The sequence below is a fragment of the Colias eurytheme genome, chromosome 2, assembly GCF_061535395.1.
Source record: "Colias eurytheme isolate Ceu_HAF_F1 chromosome 2, ilColEury1 Martin Lab GWU primary, whole genome shotgun sequence".
Lineage (NCBI taxonomy): Eukaryota > Metazoa > Arthropoda > Insecta > Lepidoptera > Pieridae > Colias > Colias eurytheme.
In genome coordinates, this window is record NC_142981.1 from 4,056,160 (window position 1) to 4,077,699 (window position 21,540).

Genomic DNA, 21,540 nt, shown 5'->3' on the forward strand with positions numbered 1-21,540 from the left:
ATGTATTTCTGTCATTTATAGCTCAGAGAATATGCGAAGCAAAGTTTTGGGACAATATTTGCATAACAAAGAAATTTAAAAGGAATGCAAATCTAGCTTTAAGTTTTAAGTGCTGAAAGCTGTATTTGTAGGATGTAACTTCAGTAGTTACTTTGTTATTTGAAGTATAAGATTTAGCTCTACATGTAGATAAATAAATATCTTTACATAAATTATTGCAAGCAATGAGAACAGCATCGCACGTTGAAATGAGGAAATAAGAACAGATTCATATGAAAATAAAACCCAACTAACATGCTACACCGTACACGTAGAAATAATTGCTAATCTCACAAATTAAAACAACGTTCCACCAGAACTCCACAGAACAAAGGCAAGAACATAATTACCATTTTAAATTGAAACACGATACACAAGTACGTCTCGCGCACAAAGCCAAATTAAATAGCAAGTAATTCAATCAGGGTCAGACCTTGTACTAATTGCTAAGTCAAAGTGGCGGCGGAGCTACGGGACGAGAGGTTTGATTTTGGACGTATATTTTCCATTGTTTCTATTTATATGTACTGGACTTATTTAGTGGTCGGAGTGACGGACTGTCCCTTTGCCAGCTTTCTATATTTAGGATCGCAAAAGGCCAACCAATGAAGGACATTTTAGGAGTTAATTGTCAGTTGTTAATTCTGAGTTAAAATTAAAATATATGTATATAAAAAATAATATATGTATATAATACAGTAATCTATTTTGCGGATTATAATCCTATAATTTAAATGATACATTTGAAAGACGTTGTGTGTAACCAGTTTAAATTGGAATCCAAGATCTTTATTACAAGCATGATTTTCTGGTTAGGGAGCCAGGTGCAAATTTGGTTAACTATTTCCTCTCAAGAGATAATTCGTCAGTCGCATGAGAGTATAGTATTATAAAGCCTCGTGAACGTCAGCTGGCGCTCGGTGGGGGGGGTGAGCGGTTGTAGCCTCCCACGCACATAGGAAAAAAAATACATTCATTCATTCATTTCCTCTCAGCTAAAAATTTGTCAAATTGTAGCTAACCCAATATCTCAACGAAAAAAAATAGTCAGCTGGTTACAACATGGTGTATTATACGTCAGCTGGTGTCTCGAACATGAAAGTTAAATTTAAAGAAAAATTTATTTTCCGTTATTTCCTCTCAAACAAAAATTTACCTGATGATAGCTTATATGTAACTGTGGATAAATATATATGTCAGCTGGCTGTATCTTGGTGGAAAAACCGCCAGCTGATACGGGAGGCTACAACCGCTCTTCCCCCCAACCGAGCTCCAGCTGACGTTCACGAGGCTTCATAATACTATACTTTGATGCATTTTACTAATTACCGCTTGAGAGGAACTTGGTCATAAAATCTGCTGCTGGCTCCCGGACCATTCCAACCAAACCATTTTCATTAATTTCACGGAACACAATTTTTGACAAGAGCGCTCGTGGATATCGATTTTGCAATATAAGTGACAGTTCAATCTATCGCCTTTTCCTTAAAATTATTGTATGGTCTATTCTTAGTAATTATTATTGGCAACTTTCTAAAAATAAGGAATTTTTGAGCTAAATTTAGAATAATAAATGTGAATTATCTCACAGCACTTTTTAGTTCAGTAATTAAGACGTTATTGTCTTTAAAAGTCTTTGTCAAGGATACACCAGATTATTCCGAGATATTCTTTATCTGTGTAAATAAAAGTCATTTATCAAGAGGACGGTTTGCAGTTTTTGTGTTCCCAACAGATACAAATGAGGTCCCGTTTACTCAACATCTATATCGCCATCTTAAGTCGCGTAATGACTTTTTTATGCTTTTCCCTAGTATTCTTTGTAAAATTGTGGGGACATAAAATGGGGATTGTATTCATGTAAGAAGTGAATTATTTTGTCACATCCTTGTAATTTTTTTTGCGTAGTCTATATATATGTTTCAAATAATTTAACGATGTTCGTGTTATATTTTCGAAATTAGATCACTCAATCACCTAATTATAATTATGTAATATTTATTAATAACAATTTTACATTTTATAAATTTCATTGCATTTAAATATCTATACGTCAGTGTGTCATAATCCACTTTCTAGGTAACTTTAATAGCTACCACAGTAGAAATGTACACAATTATATAAATTGCATGCCAACATCCTTAGCAAGCAAAATAAAAATTAAATTGTTATACATTCCGATGAGCGCACTTAATTGAATGTGGGAAAGTCGAACATGCTTCAGTACGAAAATAAATTATTGGTTTTATTTGAAATACAGTAACTTTTCCATTAAATAGAAACAACGGTTACTTTTATTTTAATTTGATAATATTAATTAAACATTTATTGCTGAGCTCATAGTTTCTGCAATCATTCTGTAATGACTGCATTATTAATTGATAAAGTCTGCTGTTCATTTGGATAAATTATAACAGATTAATATTTTTTTCCTTATTATTTCTTTACGTAGGATACAAACATAATACACATTTATCTAATGACGACAAACTCTCGAGCTCTTAAAGTTAGTACATCATCATCATCGATGCTTTATGTTTTTTTTTGTAATGCTTATCTATGAAAACAAAGCAAACTCAAACATTATAAAAAATTTTCGCCCAAACAGTGTACATATTTTTTTTATTTCACATATAAAAATCACCTTTAATATCATGATATGTTATGATTACTTATGACTTATTAACTCTTAAAGGTGAAAATACATGTGATGAAACCCTAGGAAGAAAACCATTTCCCAAATTATTTCTTACCTCCGCTAAATGAAAGGGTTTCCTTATGAACACTGTATTTCAATAGCAATAAATTGCGAATTTATTAAAACAGTAATTCGAAAACTTGTTACCGTGTAATTGGTGTTTGTATTAAACCATATAATATGTAAATTATAGTGCATTGATACGCATTAATTAAATTTCAATCGTGTCTGAATTAATTCATTTATATATTCATACTTTTGAAAATATACGAAAAGAAGCAACGATAAACAACATAAATTATTCTAAATATATTTTGTACAAAAACTCATAATCGTGAAGAGCCGTCAACGAGAATGAAGTATCAGTACTTCGAGACTTTTCTTCATAAATTTGTTAAAAAATACATAGCTCAACTTCTAGCGATCCCTCAACTTATAATTGGGTTCCTTCGAGGGAGTTTTTAAAACATCAACCAAATGTTATAATGCATACCTACACTTAAAAACTCATTTTAGAATGGGATAACTTTTAATGGGGGTAACACCTACCGTTTAGAAAAAAGTGGTACACATTGTCAATATGAGAGTATATTTTAGAGTCCTTTTCCATCGACAGTTTCAAAACTTTATACGGTTTTTGGGTACCACTACCATATCATCAGCTAATTATTGGGTAGCTGCGGCCAGCGGCAACATAATAATATATTTTTTTCAAATTGTTGAAGTACAACTTTCCATAAAATTAAAAGACGACGAGCACACACATTTTACAATTTATTTATAATTTGCTTGCACATATTAGCATGTAACTAGTAGTAAAAATATTTAATTACATAAATAGCTTCAAACGATACTGATGCTTTGTTGTTCTTAGAAATAGTGACCACGCGACTTAAATATTAGGAACATAGATATAGCTATATAACCAATTTGGTATATTGGAATTGCTTTCAGTGCGATTGACGTGGCAAACAACCCTTTTGATAGCTGTATTTGCTATTTATATGTATTTTATTTGATATATAACGAACTCCATATTTCAATATGGAGCCAGTAAATCGTGTGCAGTTTCCATACGTTAAACTAGGTTTGTGAATGACGAATTGCATTGTGATTGCGAACTGGAATGCTGTAACAAATTTTGTATTCGAATGAAAATACCGCTTTGAATATAACAAGTAAACCCAATCAAATTTTAATATAATATTGCGTAATGAAGCATATTCCGGTGAATGATAAATTGATATTATGAAATTACTAATGCGAATTATTACTGAATATAGACATTTTAACTTGCATATTTTTGTTGTTCGAGAGCAACATCAACATTGAATACTTTAACTTGTATTAAAATCTGTTTCGTCTTATATTTAATCGTATAATATTAAACATCAACATTTAGTTGCATTTATTGCTCCTCGATATTTTTAGATACTAATTTCCACTGCGTTCTTGCCGCTCAAGCTCACTGTTTAATTATATCCATTTATATTTGATCTACCTGTTTTCATTCATACAGAATTATCCAAGAAGTAGAGACAATTCAGACAGCGCTTACGCCACATAGACCGGGAGATACTGACACAAAATTTCGAGTCATTTGTAACAGGATGGCGGTTCTACAGGGGTCTTAGTACGCAATGACAAAAAGAAAAACGATGGCGTGAACGCTGGTACCGGCGGCTTAGTCGCGTGGGCGTTAGTCGAACTCGTCGGAAAATAGCGAAAGTCAAACGATTTGTAACAGTATGGCACTTATTTTTCCTGTAAGTTTGAGGATCAACAAATATAAATACAAAATTTCAAAGATCTATGTGTTGGAAATCTTCACTTATATAAATTAATAATAAATTAAGTTTTCAAGTATGACAGCACTTTTTCCCCCTACTAGAAGTATGGCAAATATAATAATGGTCACATTTTATCAAATACTCTCCAAAAATCCAAATGCAATACTGGTACAAAAAGTTTGGCAAAATAAAAATTTTTTGCAGATTTTCGGCGGTATGGCGACCATTTGGAATCGTCCGAAAAGTATGGCATGGCGATTTTCGTAAATGGCTGCACGACGATAGTTACCTGTGCAAAAGTTAGCCTGGTACAAATGGTTGAATGATTGTTTTATTTAAATCAACACATTCACATCGGTATGGCGGGCTGTAAGTCACACCGGAAAAGTATGGCATGACACTACCGCCTACTCCTTTTTTATGGGCTATCGGTAAATTCTAAAATTTTTGTGTTACAAATCGTTTGACTTTCGCTATTTTTCCGACGAGTTCGACAAACGCCCACGCGACTAAGCCACCGGTACCAGCGTTCACACCATCATTTTTATTTTTGTCATTGCGTACTAAGACCCCTGTAGAACCGCCATCCTTGTTACAAATGACTCGAAATTTTGTGTCAGTATCTCCCGGTCTAACAGGCGGACAGACAGCACTTGACGAGGGTCTGCAAACTACGCTGTAACTTTAATTAGCCGTACTAATTTCGTCCTTATTTCATAAAAGCAACGACAAATTACTGTACCCTCTGATTACCGACGTAATTCTGTAACGGTTTCATGATCTTTAGAGGTGGTAATTATCTACCTTAAAATGGCACTCATAATAAATAATATTTTATAGCACAAGTACCGCTTGTATAATATAATAGTTATGAATTATGATTATTATCATCTTCTCTCCTCTTTCGTTGATAAATTTTAAATTATGTAGTACATTTAAATATTAATTGAATACTTTCAATACTTACTAAATATTATAGAGCTCTTTAAAAATATATATATCTACGATTTAACAGTATTAAACAACATTTTATACTTGAAATGTTTTCCTGAAAGAGAAAGAAAGTAATTCCGGGAAAATTTAGTTTTAAAACGTTTTGTTATCTCTTCTAGATCGTTTTAGTTTTAAAACATTCTCTGGCTGTAAGAGGAGCAACAATAGCAAGCGTCCGTAGATAACAGGAATACTGAGTTAATCAGGAGCGCTCGGATTATCGTACAACAATAAATTGTTGGTCGAATCCGAGCTGTGTATGTGGTTAAGCACTCTCGGGTTCAATTGGACGATAACAATGTTTATCCGAAAGATAAACATAAAGCAAATGCAGAATGCAACTGCAGTGTCATATTAGATTATTCGTTTTGTGTTCCACGCTTTGAAATATTGCGCCAAATGGAGGGCACATAGAATTTTACGTAGGAACAACAATGGAATTTATATTGTTACCGGGAATATCGCGGCACAATATTTCGGAGATTCCAGTTTTGAGAAATTCTTTGGCCTTAAACCAATGTAGCATAATATCAACTTCCCGGTGGAATAGTAAACATAAATAAAAACTTGCACATCTCTAGGTAGAGCCATAGAATGAAAGCACTGCACCAAAATATAGAAGCCATTAGATATTCCATATCCATAGGCATTTAAAACTTTCAAAAGTTTTAAATGCCTTAAAACTTTTGAAAGTTTTCTGTTTTTTTTTATTAATTTATATTTCGATATGATTAGACGCAAGAATATGACAAATAGAAACAAGGTCATATCAATAGATCAATTATTTACCTAAGTAAGTTATTGCCAGCTTCAGTTCCCTTTTATAAATTTATTTTATATAAGAAGGTAACGTAGTTGGTTTATGCCATAGATCGATATGCATTGGAGCCGTGGGCTTAGCAATAATCCGAACGCATTGCTTAAGGCTGCGGTTCTCAAAGTAGCACTTCAAACGTAGATAAGTAACAATAGTAATGCTTCAACACAAGCAATTTTTCAATCCTTTACATTAGATACTAATTAATCTTAAATATCTAATACTGTGAGCACATCGCAACCGCGGTAGCTTTTTGTAAAAACAGGTTTAAAAAATACCCTTATTCAGCAGAAGAAGAATTGAATTATATAATACAATATTATAAAATTATTATTAATAAAAAAAAAATAAAAGCTTTCCTTAGCAAACTGTGTGCTAGAACCTTCCTCTTGGTCCACTTAATCCATTAAATAAAATCGCATCAATATATAGGTACCTGTTGCGTAGTTTTAAAGATCTTTGCATACATATGGCATATAAGTATATCTTAGCGATAAATGAGTTTATTTACTAAAATATTCTTATTTACAAAGTCTATTGAATGCAAAAGGTTTGCGAACCTCTGCTAGTGCGATCCACAGAGGCCGAGGACGGAAAGTGATTTGTGTTTAACACGAAATAGAATCTCCGGGACGGGCTCCAGGTGATCTCAGCAATTTGCATAATACCGCTAGTTCGTTCACGTCATATTACCAGAGCTATATGTTATAGAATATAATAGCTACATGCCTTTATAAATAGATATTATAACGATAAATGTTTAGGTTTCATACGCACTATCGTCAATACTAACGCAAATCTTGCGAAGAGGAAAAGGTAGAGCATTATAAGATGGTTGTAATAAAAAGTAAAAGAGAGACTCGTTAAACTTAGATATTATGCTTCACTAAATTCACTAAAATATACTTAATTAAAATGTCCCATTATCAAATGAGAATGTTAGTAGGTATCCTTCCTATACCTATCCAATTCCTACATTCAATAAGACAGTTTTTGGAGTGATTTCTCTCACAACTTTTTAACAAGCGCTAGAGCCTACAACAACAATGATACAGCTTTGCCATGAGATAAAGTTTCATTAACATGATTGAGTCAAACGCAGTGCGATGGATCCACCAATCACAGTGAATAATGGATGAGACACAACCCGTGTGACCTCTGTCCTAATTTTCGTTGTCAATGTCCAGCATGGTAAGTTCCTACATACTCAATACTGTTTGAATTTCTTACGTTACTTTGGTTTTTGAGTCTTCATTTATAAACACATATCTTAAAATTGCCAAAAAATCTATAAATTATTCGGTCTATTTTTGATTACATATAATAAGGAGAGAATGTATCAGCATGGTAGGTAAACTAAAAACACACATCAAACGTACTAAAGGTGTAAAACGACAGAAGGAAGGATCAGATGATTTACGACGTGATCCCTCCGCACACATAAAGGTATAAACATTTGTTTATGTCACTAGATATGTAAACAATAATGCGACGATACACGAGGTTCCATAACTTTTGTATTTATGTCCCGTGATGCGAACAAAAACGGTCGTTTCATTGAAAATGGGCAATACGATAGCAAACAGCAGTATAAATTGCTCTTCGTTTTGTTTTAAGTGTTATGATCTTGGTTCGTCATTAAATATTATAAATTTCAATGAAATACGATAAGAGGTAAAAATATAACCGCTAGAAATAAGAATAATGAAGTGATTACTTTTATTTCGTTAACTTTATTAATACAAAATCAATCATTTTAAAGTTTTTAGTATTACGGCAATTGGCATCCATACGTTTTATCTATGTAAATTAAGGTTCCTCACGTTAATAGCTATAACTTCAATAATATGGCAAATTAAATTGAAAAGTACCACACTAAGTAAACAAAAAGTTGAGGTTTTCCAGAAACTTGTACAAGTCGAAGCTGAAGCGTTTGGCAAATATTGATTGTGTGGAGTGTTGAGAAAACTTACGAGAATACTATTCTATTGTAATTTATTTGTTGTTAACTACTAAATTTGAATTTATTGAAAAAAAAATGGTTGAAAACCTACCAGCTGAATATAATTAAATGCTTTATATTTTGCCTAATAATATAATTTGAAGACTCTCATCACTTCACGGTATTCGAAGCAATTGAAGTACTCTCTGTCATAAAGTAAGTAATCAGCCTTGTATAGCTGGCTATGTTTTTAACTTATACCATTACATCAAGACGGCGCGGCGGTAAGGACCTAATTGTGAAATAAATTTATACTTAAATTGTGTACGACAATAACTCTGTTCAAAATGTCTGTTTATAATAGTTAACAGATTTCGATGAATTTTGTTATAAAGAATGGCGCAGGGCGCAGGATGGCGTAAGTTCTGCCTGATAAGCTTCTTAAAAAGTTTTGAATTGTTTGTAATTAATTTATGTATCTAATAATATGACTATTTTGGTAATGTTCAAAGGGTATAACGTCTTTATCCGATATAGAGGAAACGTGATATATACTATAGAAACTTGAACGACAAAGAACCCTTGTTCATAATAAGTCACTCATTCCTTTGGCTCCCGCAGTAGTGTGAAATGACTCTTACCTTCGAGTGAAATGCGAACGCCTGAAGAGTTTTGTGTAGCGCTCTTGCATCTGTCTCACCTTGTGTTTTTGTGCATTCTCTTGAACTCACGGCGTATCAGCTAGTTTCATTAGCTCAGATATATAGTAACTAATTGAGTTTTTATGGATCTTTAAGACTCAAATATTGCAAATATCTTTAGGTTACGTTATTACCGGCTTTATCTAGCGTAGTACCTTTTAATAGTGTTTTGGTATGTTTGCATTTATTTTTATTTAATAAACTCCGCAAATACTAAAAGAATACAATATATTCGTCGCTCCAATAATAAAATCTATTCAGAGTCATTAACTACTAAACGAAAATCAGGTTATCGGTACATATGATACGATCTCTGTCATCCCAAAATTAAATGACCTACAAAATTTTAGTAGGAAAGGTTTCGCAAAATACGTATGGACTAAATATAAGTCGATTAGCTTTGTGCATATCAGTGGTTAACTACATAATATAGAAAATTTAGTTTATTTCATCATTTTTGGTTACTAAAATAAGACACCAATATTATATTTAATATTTATTTATAAAATCCATACCTACTACATTGTGATAAATTATAAAATTCTCGTTTTATGTAAAACAGCCATTTTCCCCAGCATCTTGAGTTGATATATCTAACCACTTTCATCTTAAATGAGATTAATTTAAACGAACATCGTTCGAGGAGGGTAATTAATCTCGGAACAATATTTCAAAGGAATGCGATAAAGTGATGAATATAAATAAAATGTATCAAATACGATATTTTTAAATTAACGAATATAATTATTATATGGACAGACGACCTGGTCCGAGTGGCAGGGAGCCGCTGGATGCAGGCCGCCGGTGACCGGTCGTGGTGGAAAACCTTGAGGGAGGCCTTTGTCCAGCAGTGGACGTCCCACGGCTGAAACGACGACGACGACGACGACGAATATAATTAAAATTAATTAATCTTAAACTATAATGATATGATTAGCATGTTTTCGAACTGTGTCTGATAAGTATCTCTTTATTTTGGCAATGATTTTACAGTAATGCTACTTTCTAAGTGACTAGATCTAAAATAATGTAACATAGCTTTGCTATACTCCGAAATACACGAATTGACTAGGTTGCCATTTGACATTTTAAAATACGTGAACACTAATCAATATATATGAGTGTAATGAACGATTAAATTTCTTCGTGAAAGTAAGGTCCCTGCCCCAGTAGCGAGTATTAACATTATTTAAGTAAAAAGAGTATAAATTTATTTTATTACAATGTATATTTTATTTTATGAGCAGCACAAAATAACGTAAGTATATAAAGCAACACGCGCTTTTACTATAAATCTTACAAACTATGTATAAAATCTTTGTGCCAACCAAAATCTTTTTCGACCTCAAATCGATTAGACAAGAATCACTTTAAAACATTTATTAACCGACTTCATTTAAAATATATCATCTAATGTGGGTAGAAAGAACAATAGAAACTCTAGAGAAGTAATTTACGCTAACGCTCGCTAGTGGGATTGACAGTCAGCTTAAGGGTGCGCTTAATAAATAATGTCTTAATGTAATGAATATGTAGTCTAATGAAATACCAATCACGATTAAGGGATCATCATGTAATTCTGCTAAGTGCACTGTGCGATCACAATATGTAACTGTGTCTTAAATCTAATACTATGCTGAAATTGTGTATCGTCTTCTCAGTCCTTTAATATCTAAGGGTAGAATTCCTTGGCAGTCAAAATACAGATTTATATATAGTGTTTCTAACCTAACCTAATATGCGAAAAGGGTTGAATTTTTTAGCGTGATTTTGAGAATTTTGTGGTCTCCGGCCCCTCATAGGTTTGTGGATTGGTTCAACCGCACCAGATAGCAACGGTGATTGGAAATCGTCAATTTCTTCTTCTCTTAAATTATCATCACTATGTTGGATATCAATGTCTGATGTGTCAGAAATTATTGTTGGCACTGTCTTATCATTATCGTTGATGTCAGCGCCAGTTGTTTTTTCAGAATTGTTAAAAACATGGGTATCTGATATCAATTGAACAGAGGCAGTAAAATTATGCGAATTATCATCTGAATTGGTAGGGGTATCAGATGTATTAATTAATGATGTCATAGAAATATCACTGTGCTCTGTAAACTCGGATGTATATCTATTTATTTCAGTTACGGTTGAATCGGAATCAACTGACAAATTGGGATGTCTATTTTTGAGTGGCTCCAAAGTTGGTTTTGATTCTTCGACTTTACTTATATTGTCTCTAAAGATGGGCATCTTTGTGGCAACTTCCATAACCTGAACGTTAGTTGAGTTGTTATTATGTTCTATGTTAAAAGTAATATTGATAATTTCATCATGTAAGACATAAACATTTGGTGATGTCGCATTTTGTTGGTATTTTGTAGAATTTTTATTTGTGTTAGTCGCAGGTATGTTAATTGTTTCATTATAAATACTTTTATCTTCTACAACTTGTTTTCTAAAATCATTAGGTTCTCTAATAATCACGGTCAGCTCTATAGAGGATTCATCTCTTTCATTGTCATCAGTGAGTATTTGTGTTTCATTTTGAATAGTTTGTTCCCGATTTTCACCTTGTTCTGTTGTATCTGATAATGAGATAGGAGTTTCTACAGTGGTGTAGGATGGTGCTAAAGATAATAAAGATTTATTTGAACTCCTTTTGACATTTATTATTGAAATTGATTTTCTTTTAGAATCATCGTATTTTGCATACTTTGAAGTATATTTTTTCGGCATTACTTTTTTCGTGTAATCCTTATCGTTATTCTCGTTGTTACTTTTTAATTGCGAGACACTAATTAAAACACTGTTTGCTAATGTTGTCGGAGTTTCATTTGTCGTGTTGTCATTTTCTACATTTACCAAATTAGTCGTCATCGTCACTTGATTGCTTGGATGCATTATATCTTTATAATCATCGTGCTCTTGTGCAAGCTTTTCTTCAAAAGACATTGCAGTCATATCATTGCTTAATCTAGCTTTGGCCATTACTAGGGGTGGGACGAAATGATCAGTAGGTTGATTAAATATCGTTTCCAAATTACCAAGCCGAGCAAGTTCATCGTGTAATAGCTTATGTTGAATGTGGCGTTCATCCTCTAACTTATCCGCATACTCGTTACTTGCAATGTCATCTTTGAAAATTATACTGGGAATATTATTATTTAGATTGTTATTTTCCACAGGGTTAATATTTTCATTTCTAGTGGTTGGTTCATATTGTTTGGTTATAAATTGATTGCGCTCTCCTAAAATATAATTATGAACAGGAGTAGATTTTATAAAACTAGCCTGTTCTATATCTCCACGTCCGGTTGTAATAGCCTCCTCAGTCATAACATCATTATCTTGGTCAATGGAAACGTCAGTAGTAACTTGCCAATCCGAATTGGTAAAATGTATATTTAGTGTAGATGAAGCTTGTTCTTCTTCAGTACACGATAAATCTTTCAACAAATCTTCACGTTTCTGAAAGAAAGTGTGATTTTAGTTTATAAGTTATAGATTAAATATTTTTTTTATTTAAAATGAATTTGATACGAACCACATTGCCCGTGCATTGAACGCGTTTCACACCAGCTAAACCACAGTCAGTTGTAAGTTGAACGGCTGCACTCTCCGGAAGGTACAAGACAGTAAGAGCTGGCAATGCTTTTACCATACAGCCCTCGTTGCCAAGCGCCCATTGAGGAACTATAAAGGAATGCTATTTTAATCAATCGCTTTCTCATATCACAAATATAAATTTTAAATAGAAAATAAACAAGAGTATAGAATAGTTTATAAGAGTTCTCATCAATAATTTACCCGGCAGTTCGCAGATAAAGGAGGCAACAGAAGGTCCACCGCATGCTCGAGCATCCCATCTATAGTCCGCTGCGGGATCAGCAGCTGCACAAAGTGGTGCAGTTCGCGAGTCTGGAGCTGAACTCCAATACCCTTCACCACTTAAGCCTCTATAGTCACTAAAATGTAAGTATCCATATTAAGCAATTTTGAAATAATTACCTATGCAAAATGTTAACAATAAATATTTTTTTCAGAAAGCTATTTATGATTAAAAGCGGATGAATAAAGAAAGCTTTTTTTGTTTTGATGTAGGAAACAATATTATTTTAACAGATCAGATGTCGTAGCATATGACTCTTTCTAATATGTGTAGGTTTAGTTTGTATGAATTAATAATTTTCTTACGTCCATGTGAAATCCCCATCTGGGTTGCTTCTAATGAGTCCAACCCAAACTGCACTGGATATATCTAACTCTTTTAGGTATGCTCGAACAGCGTCATATTGTGCCGTAGTGTCGACTGCAACAAAGTAATATGAATTAAATGAGAATGATTGCATTAAAATCGTATAATTATGGATTAATTAGCTATAAGAAACAGAAAGACTAACAAACGCTTTCATACTAGTCCGTTTGTTATTGTTACTTGTCAATGTTTTTTTTTTTTCAACTCTCAATATAAAAAAAACGAATACTTAATTTTTAGTATTTACGTCTATGAATATAAAAAAAACTCATGGACAGAAAAAATGTTATAGTCAATTTTTGCATATTTTGTTGTTTCAATGTCTCGTCTGAAGCCTCTTATATTTTCAACTGTTTTTAATAAAAAGCCCTTCTTATTACATTACCCATAAAAACTTCAATTTATAGCTAACTAGCTTTCCGCCTGCGGCTTCGCCCGCGTTTTCAAAGAAAAACCAGCATAGTTCCCGTTCCCGTGGGATTTCCGGGATAAAACCTAGCCTATGTTACTCGTGGATAATGTAGCTTTCGAATGGTGAAAGAATTTTTAAAATCGGTCCAGTAGTTTATGAGCCTATTCATTACAATCAAACAAACAAACAAACAAACAAAGTTTTCCTCTTTTTAATATTAGTGTAGATGTAGATACCAGTATAGGAACCTATAACCGTAAATATCACTTTTTGAATTTCGTTCTCGAGTGTTACCCGTAGTATCTTTTGAAATACAGTTATAACGAAAATTGGAATGAATTCATAAACCTTTCGTGAATAAATAATCATTTTAATGGAACGCTTAGCTTCGCAATAAAGTTGGTATCTCTGTCAGCAGATTTATAGCGCCCTGCCAAACTCGGTGAAGGAAAAATTGTTGGAATTTCGTTCGCAATTTCCTTATATACGCTGAATGAAACCAATCGGAAAAACATACACCGTATTACGCGTTCTACTAAGAGTTTTGTTCAAATTATTCATGGTTATTCTAAAGTTCTCGTCTCTTAAAATGTCATTATTCCTAATTTGAATTTTCACTGCCGTCTTGTGAAGTTTATCTCATTTTTCTTAGTAACGATCGATCATCATCTATTTTATGGTATCTTGCCAATTCTTCGCTTATAGAAGACTTCAAAGAAGCCATTTATCATTGTTGATTGGCAGCATATTTTACAATATTTGAAAATGTTAAAATGTACCCTTTTTGGTGAAATATTTACCTAATGCGTTTTCGTATGCTTTACATTTCATATGAAACTACTTAGAAGTACGCTGAAGGTTTCTATTCATCTTTGATATTGTACGTAGCCTTTGAGAATAAAGGCTTTACCTCCAACAATGTGAATACAATCGAAGTGATTGACAGCAGCATTCGAGCACCAAATTACAACGGGAACTACGATGTTCGAGGATCTTTCGAGTAGGAAATTTGCATTAACGCTGAGTGATGTCAAGTCTACAAGCTAGCTATAAATTTAAATTATTAACGTTCGTTTATTATCGTCAGTTTATTCTTAGATAAGAAAAAATTGGTTATTGTATGTATGTATATTTTATGGTGATCGAATTATAAATACAGTGGCATTCGCGTAGATGTTTATATTGCTAGGTTGTAATAATTTGGATATCAACTAAAATAAAAAGTTTTGGTGTTTATTTGTGAAGGTTCTGCTAGGACATACTTCAGTCTTCACCAAAATTATTATTCGATGCCAGTTTGTGCTTATTTACACAATTAATATAGAAAAATAAGTATTTTAAGATAAATTTAAAGTTCGTAGTTAAAACAACAACCATATTTGTTCAAAATCCATACTAATATTATAAATGCGAAAGTAACTCTGTCTGTCTGTCTGTTACTCAATCACGCCTTAACTACTGAACCAATTTGCATGAAATTTGGTATAGAGATATTTTGATACCCGAGAAAGGACATAGGCTACTTTTTACCCCGGGACATAGGATAGGTTTTATCTCGGAAATCCCACGGGAACGGGAACTATGGGTTATAGGTTTTTCTTTGACTGTGCGGGCGAAGCCGCGGGTGGAAAGCTAGTATCTTTATAAAGATCTAGTATCATTGAACCTACGGACTTGGTTGGTACTTCTAAATTTTGTAAAAGCTTGTTGTGTTTTCTCTGTGTACGTTGAGATTTTTCAATGAAGCGTAAAGTTTTAAATGGCGAGTTTATTTAAAATTTCATAAAATCGTTCAACATGGCATTTTTATTAAAATATAATATTGCAATATAATATACAGTTCAGTATGCTTTGTATAGCAAAATTTAAAGCTTTGCTAAAGCTTTAAATTTCGTATTGAATATTTCGTTGGTTTTACTCGACATAATTATTTATCTTTGAATTAAAATTACTACTATAGCCATTCATTAAATTAAAATAAGATATAGAAAAGCGCGAATGAAAGAAAACCCGATAAACCCTTTCAGGCAATAACAAAAGAAGATTAAGTGCTGCTGTAATAACATATAGTGGCATTATCTACGAGCCAGTTTTTACTAAAACGTCATTTATCATCCCGTCACAGGGTTATTTCTTCACATTTTATGTAAAGGAAAATTGTATTATACGAATAGACTGTTCCTCTATTCTTCGAAAGCAATGATAATTAATTTAATAATCGTTCAATGGAATAAATTCAAGTTAATACCGCCGATAAATTAAAATGGAAACATTCGTTTATATAACTCTGACATTTTATCATATAACGTTGTTCTACAGAAAAGAGCGTTTATTCTTACAAACATTTCCTTTTATTTTATTTAACAGTTCTTTATACCTTTCATGGACGTGTCTAGGTTCTACAGACCTGGCAGTGCGCCAGACAACTCGCGACTCCCAGCGGGACTCTCGACGGGCGAAACTTCGAAACGACGCCAAGTCAATATTTGTGAGGCTGTTTAACTGCCCGCCACACATCTACGGGCGACATTTATTACCCGGATACACACTCATGCAAGTGATAATTGCTTTGTGACCATAAACTTTCAAATTTCAATGCGGCAACTGTGCTACGCAATTATAAATTCATGTGGATAACTTCGATAATAGATGGAAATATTGGTTCACTTCCTTTTGAGCTTTTGGTAGTTTATTTTATTATAACAAACGTTTACATTTGATTGACTAATAGAGTGAGAGTTCCTCAATATAATGTTATAAAATCCGCTTATAAAATCAATGGCAGAATAACATTTTTCAATGTTTTATTCCCCGAATATAAGATGATATGTGAATCAAATATGTTTTGCCAAATTAACCTTTAATAGAAATTTGAAATGTTCAAATCGAAAATCGAGTTACCTTTAGCAAAAATGTGTTATGATGTTCAAATGGAGCGAAAATAGAACACTATTTAAAGACCAGGTCTGCGCAGAAATTCCTCTGAGTATTACGAAGTTAGCGAAATACAAAATCAAGAAAATTTATATTAAATCGTGATGCGGGGAAGTCATCCGCAGTTTAGTCCCGGGAGACGTCAACATTTTGTACCAGATTTGCGCAGGTGTTCTTGGCTGGAATATTCCAATTTGAAATACTTCATTAATATTTTAAGCTAAAACATGAAATGTTATCGTTATTTAATTTTGAATGGTTACAAAATTATAGAATTAAAGTCCAGAGGTGCGATAGTTATGTTCATATTTTCAATTATCGATGATAAAGTTTTATTCTCAGTAGTCATTTGTAGATCAGTAGGTATTCGTAAAATGTTTTTATAGCCATTAGAGTAGCTAAAAATATTTACATATAAAGTTGTTTTTGTTACCAATTATTTCTTCTAAAACGTGAGCATCTCCACGTAAACATTTATCTTTGTTCACCATGTAGGTACGTTCAAATATAAGTTTTCAACTTGCAAAAGAGTTCATATATCCTAACAAAAGGATTTCATAATAAGATCGTTGAACTCATTTTAATTTTAAAAGCGTAGCCAACTAATTTAAGAAGCGAGTCCCTGTATTATCTGACAAGGGTGGCATGAATAGGCTTTGTGCTTTGCGACGTGAGAGCTGTGAAATAACGAGTAAATCGATGCATCGGTACCAATGGGCTAAATTCTGAGTAAACTTATTGAATGTGGAATGGACTATGAACGTGTCAACAGTGTAGATCACCTATAATTATGGCGGCAAATTTTATGTACGATATGTGTTTTATTAGTAGTTATATCAAGAGATTTGTCATGAATATTGTAGACGTGAATCTTCTTCTGACTGTTGTTATTCTTTCACGCCGAAGGCTCAGATGATCTGCATTAATTTTCGATAATCGTCATTTATCGCAGTACTATTCCAGAACGACCAAAAGTGTCGCGCGAAAGCATTTTTAATTTATAATTCAATTTATGGGAACACTTTTATCCGGTTTCATTATTACCATAATAAAACTTCTTAAAGATTTTCTCAAAGTTTTTTAATTAAACCTCGCAACGTAGAATAGTTTAGTTACTTGCTGGAAGCATACCTATTAAAAGATTCATTTTATACCTCAAATTATTTTAGAGGCAACAATAGAATTCGAGTCTGTTAAAATAATATTACCTCACATAATTTTATCTTCGCAATTTTCTTTACATAGCCATCAAGTTACAGCATCATGACATTTTACTACGAGGAGTGTTCGAACAATATTATTTTTATTCTAATATGCTCTTTGCTAGTTACAGAAAGCTCGAGGCAGCTGAGGTCAAATTGGCTATAGCGTTCCGGTTGCTCTCAGATATTGGCTTTGATTAATTAGTAATTTGAGCGATTCCATTGTAATAAAGGATTCATCGTTTTGAACGGCCTTGGTTACTAGGCTATAGATATTGTCCTCGAGGATAGGCTTTGTCAATAGTTGCCTTCTACAAGGGTAGTAGTCGTTAGATATATTTATCTTTGTAAGACGATAAAATATCGATTTATGAGAAACAGAGAGTAATAAGGTAATAAGTATATAAATATCGGTTGTTTCCAAATGATGAATTTTAGCACTTTGTACTTTATATTTGTATTGTTTAGAATTTATGGATTGTTCCCAAATAAACGATTTTTATTATTATTTTGATTTATTTCTACAAAATTGATATTGTCATTTTTTTACTTTTCGATCAAGTTCTGTACGTACACGTAGCTTTATTTATTTATTTAACTCACCATTTCTTTTATTTATCTGTAACGATAAACTTAACTATACTAAACAAAAGACGCTAATACAAAAATATACATATATTTTTAACAAATAACTATATTTAACAAAGCTTTTGAAGAAATTACTTAATTTGAATATCTGAGTCGGAAATTTTCAAGTGAGGTATTAAGGCCAAATACGAAACTAAGCTTAAAGATTTTCGGATAAGATTAAGAAGGTAGCCATAGTGACTCAATATTATTTTTAATCATTCTTAATTGGATATTGAAGTGTTTTTAGATATACTTGAAAAAAACCTTAAATGAAATTATAATTAACAACATTCTATGATTTGGTTCAAGTATTTTTAATTTATTGAAACATTGAAATATTTGTTTGTTCAAAAACAAAAGAATACTCTATGCTCACGAAATATTATTTCGACAAGTGAATGTAGCTGACGTTTATCACGACAGAGACGTTGGAAAAGCTTTTGTTGTAGCATAATATTAATTTAATATATGTTACTTTGAAAGTCATAAGTAGGTATTATAAATAGCTTTTGTGTCATTTCAATTTCAGTGTTAATTAAGCTTTAGTATTAGATATCTCGATTGCATGTATAAAACCATTAACATGGAATAAACGAAGAGACGCAGCCTTGGTACAAATGCACGTATAACTTTTGCGAACAAAAAGTCAACTTCCAATGACAGTATACGCTAGTCGTCGCTAACTAGAGGGTAAAAAGTTGTGCGGCTTTTGCCCGCGACCCAGCGCTTGAACGTAAAATTATATTTCAATATCGAATATTCCACACACACTATATTCACTTCAATGAATAGTGATACACAGCCTCCAGGTTTGGTTTCTAAAAAAAATTACATTTTTGTTGGACAATTCTTTGGTTCAGTTTTTTTTTTCAAACTGTAGCTATGTTACTGTACTGTGTTACTGTAGCTATATTCATATAATTTTTTATTACTTTATGAATACCGAACCATGTACCTTTATAGTTTAGAGATGCTTGCGAACAGTTATTAACGAGATATTAATGAAAAATAAACAATGTTGTAAACTGGATAATAGTAGATTAACAACATGTAACCCAATTTGCGATAAGTCCAAGCCATCCATCCCCCTTATCTTCCTTTTACATTATTAGTTAAGTATATTAGTTTGTTTAATCTAAAACAACACACCACCCTATAAGCAATGCAAATGAGTTTGGGCGGAATAATTCTTGCCATCGTATACAAATTTTCTCACATTTTACATCTATTTACGCTTATACTATCTTATTAAATAAATGAATCGACCTTATTCATATACAGAAAATAAGTGAGTAATAGGAAAATGAGGATCATGATGTTACGTAGACGCAATATAGCAATTTTTATGCTCTGTACACGTTTCAATTTGGCAGCTTCGCCTTAAATTCTGTGCTATTGCTTCATTAGGCAGAGATGTAAAAAGCCTCTGAAAACAATGCTTGTTACAAATATATAATAGAATAGATTCCATTTGTGTACGCATGTCAGCAATTAAGGGGCATGTTGTTTGCATGCCCTGTCCGGTGTCAAGTGACGGCTCGGCGTGCGCTAGCCGGCATAACAAGCACTTTATTATACGTACCAATGAACATCGCGTAAACGGCTTGCGGTTTTCAATATTTTTTTCTTATTTTATTACTTATGTCATTTTAAATATTTAAAAAAAATTGGAAACTGCAGTTTTTTCATTATACTGCTACTATGCTACCCACAGATGCTACCGCATGGCTCACCACTTACTCTTATTTATTGTATTTAAGTAATTTAGCGGCTATATACATTACCACTTGACTCAATATTTCATTAGATAAATATGAGCATAAATCGAATCTCTTTAATAGGTAGGTACATAAGAATATCATATAATCATTTATTGAAATCAAAATAGCATGAATAAAAGCTTGCTGTGTGATTTTAATTAGAACGTATGCTGTGCCTATAATCATCCATCATTTTAAACCATACCACGATCTCATTTTTATTCCAACGATTTTACATAAAAGCAATCGGTCCATTAATGAATCCATCGGACGCCTTTAATTTTTCAAACATTTTAATATTGGTAGAGCATACGTATTTCCAGTCCTTTCAATATACGGGTACGTGCTTCATAGGTATTGATAATTCGTGTCGACGCAATTCACATAAATATGCAGCTTTTATTAAATTTCCGTAATAAAACTCCAATCCTGGAAAATTTTAATTAATTGCACTTTTTTGCATATATTTTAATCACGATTGTTTGCAAGGAGAATTTATTTTAATCGTTCTGATTTATGACATCATGTAATATAAAGCTTTTGCACATTTGGTTAATCTTACAATAAGTAACATATTTTTATAAATCACAACAATTTCTAGAATATTGTCAAGCCCGCATTGTAATTGATGCACACATTTATAGTTACTTTCCTACGTATTCAACGAGAAACAGCGATCACTTGCCAAGGCCGCAATTTTACGCAAATTCTTCTTTAACGCACCACTGCGACTGCTTGCAATAAAAGCTAATCTATTACGCGTAAAGGTAATGTTATTCCGGCGTCGCATTATACGAATGTTTAATTTTATTACTTTACTTAGCAAACAGAGCGTACCGCGCGTGATGGATGACTCGCTAATAAAACACGCCTAACCTGGCTACACTACATGTGGGTCACCGTTCAGGATTTATGGACGAATTTTCTCTGGTCTTTGTATCTACGGATCTGAAATAACTATATAGCTATCAACGGCTTATCTGAGATGAAATCTTAAGGAACCCATACCAAAATGTGTCCTTGCTTTGTGTTGAAACAAAAACGTACCCGTTGTAGATATTTTGCAACGCAATTTGACGTTGTCTAGCAATGTATTTGTTAAGAAAAATGTAGACTATATCTAAATCGGGCTCTGGCCTCGCGTATAAGAATGCGAGCCTTTTCTCTCCAACAGGAACTAGGTTACACTGATTTTATTTATACGTTCCAGGCTAAACGATCGATTTTATTATGCACATGGTCACCCCTCGGGTATGCGTTTACCCTTTAGGGTGTGCCTTAAATAATATTGTTTACAGGGGACCACCCGAGGGACAGTCAAACACGTCACCTCATAGCCAAGGTTTTAATAAAAGTTTACTTGCAGTATCTCATAA

General features: G+C 32.8%; 1 protein-coding gene across 1 annotated transcript; it reads right to left on the reverse strand.

The window, feature by feature from the left end:
* Positions 1-9,874: 9,874 nt before the first annotated feature.
* LOC149910217 (uncharacterized) lies at positions 9,875-13,320 on the reverse strand. The gene is made up of 4 exons (XM_090109157.1): positions 13,166-13,320; positions 12,779-12,936; positions 12,516-12,664; positions 9,875-12,439 (listed from the first exon to the last, which is right to left on the reverse strand). Exons 1-4 carry the CDS (start codon positions 13,318-13,320, stop codon positions 10,709-10,711), a joined length of 2,193 nt encoding a protein of 730 aa, XP_089965283.1. The 3' UTR covers positions 9,875-10,708.
* Positions 13,321-21,540: the final 8,220 nt, after the last annotated feature.